The sequence below is a fragment of the Drosophila simulans genome, chromosome 2R (assembly GCF_016746395.2).
Source record: "Drosophila simulans strain w501 chromosome 2R, Prin_Dsim_3.1, whole genome shotgun sequence".
Taxonomy (NCBI): Eukaryota; Metazoa; Arthropoda; class Insecta; order Diptera; family Drosophilidae; genus Drosophila; species Drosophila simulans.
This window is the reverse complement of record NC_052521.2, coordinates 15,061,795-15,072,750: the sequence shown is the minus strand read 5'-3', so window position 1 is coordinate 15,072,750 and position 10,956 is coordinate 15,061,795. Positions and strand designations below refer to the sequence as shown.

Below are 10,956 nucleotides of genomic sequence, written 5' to 3'. Positions count from 1 at the left end.
ACTTTTGATATGTAAACTAGTTTAACTAATATGCCCAATTAGTAATTTTAAGATTTTGATAATGTATAGTTATATTTGAAATGTTTGTATTTACTACATTTTCCACTTTTACCTTACACCCAAGTTAAAAACCAAGAGGGTTTTTTGCAAAACTTATGGGAGTTACGAAAAATTTATAAATACATATTGAAAATTGTTGTTTCTGCCAAAAGCGGTCTTTACCGATAGTCGAGAGAATTTGTGATTTTATAATTTTGTTAATTATTCAAATAACTGGAAGCCTTACATCAGACTATTATCTTTTACACTAAAATGTAATTAACGTTTTTTATAGCGCCCGGCAATAAAATACAATTTGCTTACTTTTTGTTCTTTATTTAAATGTTGTGTATTCATTATAATTATATTGTACAATTTGTTTTATTTTGTTTGTTTGTCTTTTTTATAATTTCTCAAGTTGGACATGCACTTCTCACACGATGGAATGTCACTTATTCTCAGTTGCATTTTCACGATTTTTTTTGTGGTTTTTTCGCTTTTCTATTTATCGCGGAATTGTTTTCCAACAGTAACAAAAAATAAATTATTGGCTTTTAAAATATATGTGTATGTTTTGTGTATACAATATATAGAAAGAGCGCGTAGAACTTAAGTATACGATAACTAAACGTATAGAATTATAACATGCCGGCAAGATTTTCGATTCATCATCATCATTTCATATCCTCTGATATCTTAGCTCTTCTCATCTCATCTCATATCATAATATTGTATAATCTTGAATAGTACATTTAGAACTAAGGGCTAAAATTAAAAACAAATTGTGATGTACAACACCGGAAATGTCAAGTGGAAAACGATTTTGCCCCACTCAAAAGAGTTAAGTGGCAGAAGGATTGAAAATAGAGCATTATTAGGGCGTAGGGGGGCGTAAAAGTTAAGAGAGATTACAATTATTAAACAATTAATAATAATATTGAGCATTGAACTCGTACTGTTCAAAATTGTAGCAATCGATGCGGAGTATTCGTAATTCCAAGCAAATCTCGCGATGAAGTCTCTGCTTGAATTCAAATAACATTGTACACAAAACATTTCGTTAATTAAATTAAACTGTTAATTATGGCAAACAAAGATTGTAAACGCATTCGAGCTATGCGACGTGTTATCCCTATACATATCATATATATCTGTGTCTATATTCATCCGAATGTTGCGAATATTTGTGGCGCTACTGTTCATCATCGATTCTTGATTTAATTGTTTTTAGTTTTGAATCAACTTTCTCGGCTGATTATTGTTCGTTAGATATTTTTTTTTTTGTTTTTCAACAAATGCACACAAATGTTTTTTTTTCGATTTTGTTTTTGCCTTAGCTTGGACTTAAGTACGATTTTTATCAACATGTTTTATTGCAGATGGTTCTTATCTCTAGTTGTATATATCTAGATTTAGGGATAATTACTTCGCGAGAGTTTTACCAATTATTTGATCGTCAAAGTTTTCATCTATATGCTTTATGCTTTCTTTTTTTTTCTTTTTGTGTACAGAGATCCTAATTATACATAACAGAGGGGGTTGTGGGTAACGAGTTAGTTTTGAAACAGAAATATAGAACAAACGATTTGTGTTTTGTGTGGTTTTTTTCAAAAATAATTTTACAATTTATATTCAACAAGTAAAACGCTTAAGCCAAACATACAAATTGATTACAATAGGCTACGGCTAGAGTTCGTGCAGAGCTAATGCTTTCGTTAGATACACCTATAAGATAGATTCTGTAACTCATACTTGCCCTGGACCTAAGGTCATAGCATAAGCAGGGGAGCGGAAACGAGACTTATCTCCTACTGGACAGACACTGTTGCACTCCGCACATATATATATAGTTGGTATATATGAGCATAAATACACGGTACGATTACGTTTACAATTACGATTACGCTTAGAATTATCTATAGACATAGCGAGTAAAATTTGATCAAACAATTTTAGATAATCTCATTGTTGCTAAATAACTAAATCGAATTTTAAGTATATCATTTTACATGCGTATTGTGTTAGCGTTCTTAAACATCCGTTGCAACTCGATTTGTTGCGGATCCCATCATTACAACTACGATATTTAGACTTAGGCTCTATGGAAAATGGCTTATTGAAACAACTTGTTGTGTCCGTAATTTGTGTGTGTGTGTTTTTGTTTTTTGTTTTGAGTGCGGTTAGCGGGAGCTACCCGTACTGCCAGCGCTACTGGTTGGGCAGCTCCGTGAGCGTCACATCGTACAGGTCGTCCTCGATCTGTTGCACCTCCAGCAGGAAGATGTCCTCGTTGCAGTAGAACGATATCATGTCATCGTCAATTTTCGCAGTAATCCTGCAATGAGAATGTGAAATAGTGAAATGTTATATAATGTTATATAATGCTATATAATTTATATCAGTACACCCATGCAAAAAGTTAGCACACGATTTGAGTTATATATTGGTTTTGATTAAGCCATGCTATAATGATGTGAGAGGTGGGGAAGGATGCATCCTGGTGTATATCTCTCTGTGTGGGTGTATATCTGTGTTTTTTTTGTATCTCACGGATCGGTTAGAACTGGCTTACTTACCCCTTCTTGTTTGTGCGATAAATGTTATTTATGCTCGTTGTTGAGATTTTGTATTTGTTTTCAATCTGCAATTGAGAAACGAGAGAAATATGATGTTTTGTCTGTTTTGTTTTTGTTTCTGTTTCGGCTAAAATATTTCTCTTATAACTCGCTGGTTTTTTTCTTTGTGTAATTTTGTTCATTTTCTATGGTCAGCCAATCTTAATTTAATCAGATTTCAGTGTATATATTGCATTCATATCTTTATGTGCTTTAGTGTGTGCGTTGTGTACGGAGAACATATCGTGGGACTGCTTGGGTTTTAAGGTATATATGTACATATAAGTATATATATACTCTTTGGATGAGATTTGATTATGAAATGGTACGTAATTAGTTCCAACTACAGGTTACAAATTATCGAATTTCTTCGTGTGAGTAACGATTTATATATATTTAGAGTTTGAAATGTGGCTGAATTTTAGTCGATTTATGCTTTAGTCTTAGTCGATTAACGATTTTAGAGATTGAACATTTTGGCGCTTCATTTGTTTGAATTCTTTTCAGCGGTTCCAATTAGACCAAAATGAACAAAATTACAGAAAAGGTGGTTAACCATTAGCACGAGTTTGGTTTGATTGTTTTTAGATTTTGGGACTGGGATTGGTTGGTTGGTTGGTTGGCTGGGTTTCGGGTTGAGCTTGCCACTTCGCTTACCGCATTCAACAGGCCGATCGTGGTGGGCGGCACCACGTGCAGCGGCGTGTACACCTCCTCGTTCTCCTGCCGCACGTACAGCATCACGCGCTCCGAGGTCGGCGGCGTCATCCTGCCGCGCTTCATCGGCGGACCAAAGTCGGTCAGGGGTGTGCTGGTCAGCATGTTCTGGTCCAGTATGTGATCCTTCTTATCGCTGCATGGGAATGCGCATGGTTACGGAATGAAGAGAGAAGAAATTTGAATTAGCATGGATTTCGTATGAGGTTCCTACTCTCAGAAAATGAATTGCTTGAATGTTTCTGATACTCGAGTAATTCTTCCGCTGATCTCTGAGCGTAGGCTGTTGCTTTCTACGATGGATGGACGATTTTTACTCACGTCTGCATGTCGGGCGGAAAGTGGTTGTGGAACTTGAGCGTCGGCGTGGCCACCTTCTGGCCGTGGAGCAGGAACGGTGAGGCCCCCTTCAGGTCCGGCGAGTCAGTCTCATGGCCGTAGAAGCTCTGCAAGGACGAGTGCGAGTTGGAGTTGGAGTTGCCGTTGCTCAGGGGGTTGAATGTCATGCCGGTGGCAGCGCCAATGCCCAGCTGACCTACCTTCTCCATGTCCTCGGCGGGCGAGAACAGCACCGGCGGCTTGGCGAAGTCCTGCATGCCATAGAACTCGGACCGATCCGTCACCGGATGGTAAAGCTCGTCCAGCTTCTTTCTGCCCGTGGCTGTCATCTTTCGTTTGGCGGCCCGCCGCTCCTCATCGCGCGTCTTTCGCTCGGCGCCCTAAAAATTGAAAAAGGATATGATTAGATTGGATAATTCTATGTGAAAATGAAGGGTCGAAGTTTAAAGTCCGCTTCAGGATATCTCGTATGTGTGAACTAAGAGCAGGCTTGGGAATTTTCGAGTGCATTGAAGATGCTTCCAGGTGGATTGCGAAAGTACCGCTCCCTGGCGAATTCCCACTGCGCTGGCGCACAGGTGCACGGGGCCAGCGTGTAATTAGCAATCAATCAAATGCACGGATGCCACCTTTTTTGATATTTCTTTACTTATTAATTAAATTCGTGTATGGCTGGCAGTGCCATAAGCTGCCTCGTTGCAGTAGTTGCACAAAATCGCAGCTAAAAACGAGGCAAAAAAAATTAATAAAAAAAGATGGAAAAATATCAAAATAGCGAGAGAGAAACGAGTTTCTCGCCTGGGGAGCTGCGATGTCGCACAGAGACAAAGCCGCCACCGCAGTGGATTTCTCAGTTGGAGTCTGCAATCTGCGTCTGCGCGTCGGCCACTTTTGGCAAAATGGTCTACACCGTTAGGGTCAGAGCCGAAAAAAGAAAAAAAAAAAAAAATACCAGCAAAAAAAAAAATGGGGGAAAAATTATTATAAAATACTTAGAGATGCAGCATAAATATGCATACATAATAAATAATCTGGCGGCGCCCCGAACCATGCAAGAAAAAGACTTTGTCTGGGCCAGCTGCCCACCTGCTTGTTGCCTGATTGCACACACACACACACACACATACAGATCGCACGGATACCCATATAATATATAGTCTGTTGGCTACTTTGTCCGCCGGTGATTGCTAGTTTGCGTGTGCAGGCAGATGCTGCATGCATTGCTGCTGCTGTTGCTGTTGTTGCTGCTGCTGCTGCTGTTGCACTTTGCATTTGTAATTAAAAATCAGCAATTGAGCGATGGAAGCTGCTGCAGGAAGGCAGCTGACCAAGGGGGTGGCACAAAAGGTGGGGGGGAGGTAGAGGTGGTACATCGGCGGCACAGGAAGTGATATGTTGCAGCAATCTACTTGGCCTGATGTTGCTGCTGCTGCGGCTGCTTCTGGAGCTTCTTATATGATGCAAGGATGTCTGCAGGTACCCCATCCCGCCCAAGCTCCTTAGCTGCAGCCCCCTCCCTTTCCCCTCACATTAAGCCAGGTTCTTGTGCGCTTATCACAAAGCATTTTAGCCTAGAGCCATGCATTCGATGTACATCAAGGCAGCGCAGTACGTACGTTGCGTTGCGTTTGTGTGTGGCATGTAAATAACTGTATTTTATTACTTTTATTTTATCTCGGCAAAAATATCGCCAAACTGGCCACTTGCAACAAGCTAAGGCGACGGCGTCTCGAATCGCCCAATGCGGTCAATGCTCGCCGCAGTCCAGACCCCTCATTTCGTGTGTGCCCCATCTGGGCCCCTCCGCTCCACCACTCCCCTCGTTGCTACCTCCTCTCTTTTGGAGGCTGTTAATCGACTTCAAAGTATGACGAAGACGGAGGACACCCGACCAAGTGGGCTGCCAACATTTCGCAGAGGCGGCAGGCACATAAACATTAGCATTAACGTTAGCTAAATTCTATAATGATTCAACATTGATGTGCGTAGAAAATTCTCAAATGCTCAACTCGATTGAATTGTGGAAAATGTTGTCAAATGAAGCTGAGCAATAAAATGATAGACATTAAGGATCCTGTTTATAATCCTGTGTAATAATTAACTGAGATGCCAAGTGAGTGAAAATGATATGAACTAAAAATTTATCTTTCAACAATCCATTTCTGGGCGAAAGTATCTCTCTATATACCAAATTGCACAATCCAAAATGACAGTTATACGGCAAGACAAAGGCTTCCCAAGGTTTTTCTGCGGCAGAATTTCTCGTAATTTTGTATCTTTTTTGGCCCTGCCCCCACCGGGGCAAACTTAAAGATTCATAATTGGCGACTGTGGCCCAGAGGTGCCAAACGACGGAACTGCAACTGAAACTGCAATTGCAGTGAAATCAAAATTTCAAAAATCCCCCAAAAAACATACAGTGAAAATAAAATAAAAGGGAGACCGAGGGCAAAGCAAAATAACGTGGTACGCGAAATTTAATTGATACATTTACCGATAAACACACGCTGGCCAGCGAAAAAGGGCCGGCCCCAAATGTGAAATATAAGCCCGTCGCGATAGCGATATGGCCATGGCTACGGATCGCTGGATCGGTGGAATTGGTTGAATTGGTGGAATTGGTGGATCGGGTGGATCGGGGATGGGGGAACGGGGATCGGAGCTGGAGGATCGTGTACAATAAAAGCCATGTCCAAACGGAGGCCCAGGGACGAGGATGTGTAATGATATGAGAAAATTAAATTGGAAATCCACGAAATGATTTATTAATAAACCCCATCAAGCGAAAAAGTGAAGGGTTCGCATAAAGGCGAAGGTACAGATACGAAACAAGGGCATGGAAAGGATGTGCGGTGTGTGTGTGTGTGTGCTTGTTGGCCATTTACTTTTGGACGCGTTACGCTTTCCACTAAAGGCCAACAGGCTGACTGACGGACAGGCGGCACTGCCGGTGCCCCCATTTCGATAAAAGTTGCAGCCACAACGGAGGGAGAAGAAGCTGCAGCAACAAGTGGCAGGCACACACACACAGATACACACTGCAATGTGAAACTAACTAACATAACGAAAGTTCGGAATTTTAAAATAATAACACAAGCTATTTAAATATTTAAAAACTTCGCTGAAGCTGAGTAGTCTATTCTTGTAGCATACTTTTAGATACATATATCTGAACTTCAAAGATTGATTTGATTTTTTAGTAATAAGATATGCATAAAAGTACATAGGTAATGTTTTAGTTCTTTATACACTTTTCACACTTGATAGGTACTTTTTCTTCCCGTGTAATGCAAAGGAAGCAGCACGTAGTCGCTTTTAGTTAGCTCATCAACCTGTTGCACGTGGCAGAGGGAGCACTGCGGCTCCTGCTGCTTCTGTGTGCGTAATTGCCAGCATAGGGGAGCGATGTTTGGGGACTTGGGGGCATCGGGATCAGGGATCAGGCGTGAGGGAGCAGGCAGCAGGGAGCACGGAAAATAAAATCACTTACCTTATCGCAGAAGACCTTTATCTGACAGTAGCCGCGGTGGAAGACCGCCGTATCTCTGGGGTCCTCGAATGTGTCGATTTGTACGTGCAGCGGCAGGCCCTGGAACAGAAAAAGAGAATCCGTATTAATATCACAATGGTCGTATCATTCAAATTGCCCGGGGGCAAATAAAAGTTGCTGCTGCAGCAGCAGAGGCAACACCAACGGCAACTGCAAAAGCAAAAGCAAAAGCAACTTGCAACAGCTGCAATTAGCCGTTGTCATTTGGGCTGAGGGGGGCGTGGCCGGAGCCGAAGGGGCGTGGCAGGAGTGATGTTAAACTGCCAACATCCGTTGGGCGAATGTGTGTGCAACATGTCGTGGCAAGTGCATAATTTCATTTGCCTATTGCCCACACTCAATGTCGCACGTTAAAAAAAGGTTATTATTATATGTTCTAAATGCCATTAAAATTGTAATTTGAATAATAAGGGTAATTTATAAAATTGCATTATTAAATATATAAAATCTAATTAAAGTGCCTGATAAAATCTAAAATGAAATATTTGGATTTTAGTCATACATCCTGCTCTCGAAACGAGAACAATTAATGACATTTTTTCGCTGTGCAAGCTCCACTGTACCTGCAGCGATCTCTTTTAATGAAAAGCAACGAGTTCTGCCTGTGTTTCTGTCAATGAAATATCAGACTTAATGTACGCATTACAACTCTGGCCAGGAGGATGTGCAATCCGCTTTAGATTGCTGGTTGGGTAGAGGGAGGGAGGGGGGCTCAGGTGAGAGGGGCAGGCAGGTGGCAGCGAAGAAATCCCCTGCCTACGTTGCATCAGCATCAGTCTGACCGTTGTCAAGACGACTGCTCTGAATGTTGAACGCTTCGCGAGAGGGGATGACAAGGGGGAGGAGGGATGGGAAGGGGGAAGGGGGAAGAAGAGCTCTTTGGCCGCATTGATTCGCCATTAACAAGGTGGCATTAAATTGGTTATTACTTAACCCATCAAAGGCAATGTGGCTGAGTTGAATTTCATTTGTAGAAAGGTGGACAGTATTCAATTTATCTTTAAGTTTAATTGAAAGTAAAACAAAGTGTTACAAAAAAAATGAACTAAAAAGCTTATTTTATGTTTTTTATAGCGCGGAGCCTAAAAACATAGTTTATAATTATTATTTAAGTGGGCATTTAACTCAACACTACCAATAAATAAATAAGAAATTAAGCTACAGCGATCTTTTGAATTGAATTAAAATATAAATTTAAATAAAATATAATAAAATTATAAAAAACTCACCTTAACTCCCTTTTGACTGCTGAAATCCGTGCTCAAGCACTGAACCGCAATGTTGATCTGTTTAAAAAGCAAAGAAAAAAAAGGAAATACGTGAAATTATAAGAAAACCAAAAGAGAAACAGAGCAACGCATGTGAGAAATGCCATAAAATATACAAATGTAAACAATTATGAGCATAAAAAGAAATTATATCGGATGACAAAAACTGAAATGCGTCTGCTATTAGAAGGCAATTGTTTTCTCTCTATTAAGTCGATGTCCTCTTTATGCCCACGACAGTTTAAAACATTCCAACGCACTCGGAAAGAGCAAAAAAAAAATGGAAGCTGAAGGAGAGGCAATAACAAGGCAATACACAGAGGACCATGGATCGACCATGGACCACGGACCATGGACCGGGCCAATAAGATGGCCTGAACTGGAACCGAGCAACTGGGACTGCGACTGGGGGCCTTAAAGCCAAGTAACGAGCCAAGTGAAGCCGCGACTTTGTATCGCATCCAATTCATTTTTCGTTCGACTTCGATTCAGTGCAAGGTGTGTGCATTTCGCATTTGTATCTGTATCTGTATATGTATATGTATCTGTATCTGTATCTGTGTGCCGCGGCATTTTAAGCATGCCAAGTCCGAGTTTGAGTCAAAGTCGTAGTTTGAGTTCAGTTCGCCAGACAGTCGTTGGACAGTACGAAATGGAGAAAAAAAAAGAAATAAAATAAAAAGAAAATCCATCAACGCAAAAATACCAAAGGAAACAATCTTAATGGTAAAAGTGCAGCAGTCACAGCCGCACATCCAACAGCCAACATCCAACAGCCACCACCACCAGCCCAGCTCCGCAGCATCCCAAGATCGGGCGGCCATCCAGAGACCGAGATGTGTGGACGAGCAGTATTTAATGTGAATAATTAGCGGGCGCGTACCATATAAGCGAAAAGCGAGGGGCGAAGCACCTGCGTGTCGGTGCGTACGAAAGTTTTGCCGCTGGGAAAGGCAGTATCTCACAGATACACACACACACACACGCCTGCAAAGATGGAGATACAGATGCAGCTAACGGCACAAAACGAAATCGACATTATGCGAGCCAAGTCGGGCCGAGATACAAAACAAAAAAAAAATAAAATAAAAAATAAGGCGACTCGACTCTCTCTCCTCGAAAACGATGATGTCGCTGGGATTAACATCTCAGCGCGTAAACAATTTGTAAATAAAAAGCTCCATCAAATGCGAGTGGGCGGGGTGGTGGCGATGGAGGGGGGGAAAATGCGGCGGGGGGAAATGCACTTATGGCCAGCCAGTTAATAACTGCTGACCAATTTGGCAGCCTGCACACACAGAAGTCACTGAACTTGAATGAAAATCAATACGATTTTGGCATTTGTTTTTCACAATATTTTTCACATTTTTTCGAATGGCATTTCGGATGGATTAAGTGGACACTCGGAGAAAATGTTTCCGCAAGTTAAATGTTTTAATGAAAACTCTATTAATTAATGTATCATTTAAAATATTTATTTGCTTTTATGAAAGCACTTATTTATAAAAATTGATAGCAATTGAAGTTTTATGTAACTCATGGAAGATGGAATAATATTTGCAAAAACCTTGGTTTGTTTAATTTGGCAAATGTAAAATTAAATTAATTAAAATTAATTCATTAAATTAAAATTAACACTAAATGCAATTGCTAAGCAATCCTAAACCTAATTGAAAAAGCAGAAAAGCGCAGAATAAGTCACTTAAATTTGTGATTTTTAGCTTTAAAAAGTAGCAAATATGAATATATTTTACTACCCTTAAGAAAATTACGCTCTTTGCCTAATAGGGCACATTTTTTTTCTCTGTGCAAGTGGGCGGAGCATCGCAAAGGATAAAAACCGCAACCGAACTCATGGCGTATACGTAATATGAGGGCTGTCTCGCTTACTGGTCTTACTACTGGCGCTTGATGCAATAGAATTGCAAATATTTTCCAACGATTAAAATGCTTGATAATTGCTAAATTAAAACGCGGTGGGAGCCCGCTCGATCTGCGGTTAGCCAGCGGACTCCAAAGCGAACTCATACCGGGCAATGGAGACTCAGACTTAGTTCCAAGCATTTGCGAGTAAGTGATTAAAACTAAGTGTCATAAATAAATAAATGCATAAATTATTCTTTTGAGGCAAAAAGATACTGACACTCGCTGCGAGTGCGATCGAGAGGGAAAATGCCGGACGGCGCGCGCCAGAAAGAGATGGCCACAGTCGGCTGGGGCAATGGCGACGCTGTTTGAATAATTTGCGTTTTACTCGCAATTGAAAATAAATCAGAAATTAATTCTTGGCTCACACACATACATACATACATATGGAACAATATAGAGAGGACTTTGCTGGTATCTGCTATCTCACTTTGCTTCATAAAAGTGTCGCGCTTAATTTTTTTTTGCTTTTTTTTCATTTTTAATTGAGGCGGCGCTCGAA

At 40.7% G+C, this 10,956-nt stretch overlaps 1 protein-coding gene across 12 annotated transcripts in view; it reads right to left on the bottom strand.

Annotated features, from left to right (window-relative positions):
* Positions 1–1,276: 1,276 nt before the first annotated feature.
* LOC6735014 (protein grainyhead) overlaps positions 1,277–10,956 on the bottom strand; it is a 39,519-nt gene continuing 29,839 nt past the window's right edge. For 8 of the 12 annotated variants that reach the window (XM_016168358.3, XM_039291950.2, XM_039291954.2 and 5 more), the window contains 6 exons: positions 8,490–8,546; positions 7,201–7,299; positions 3,693–4,090; positions 3,312–3,507; positions 2,616–2,680; positions 1,277–2,374 (listed from right to left, as the gene is read on the bottom strand). In XM_016168358.3, coding sequence (XP_016028287.2) covers positions 2,248–2,374; positions 2,616–2,680; positions 3,312–3,507; positions 3,693–4,090; positions 7,201–7,299; positions 8,490–8,546 — 942 coding nt within the window. In that variant the 3' untranslated portion in view covers positions 1,277–2,247. The remainder of the gene's footprint in view (positions 2,375–2,615; positions 2,681–3,311; positions 3,508–3,692; positions 4,091–7,200; positions 7,300–8,489; positions 8,547–10,956) is intronic. The other 4 variants (XM_039291951.2, XM_039291952.2, XM_039291956.2 and 1 more) reach the window with 2 other exon arrangements.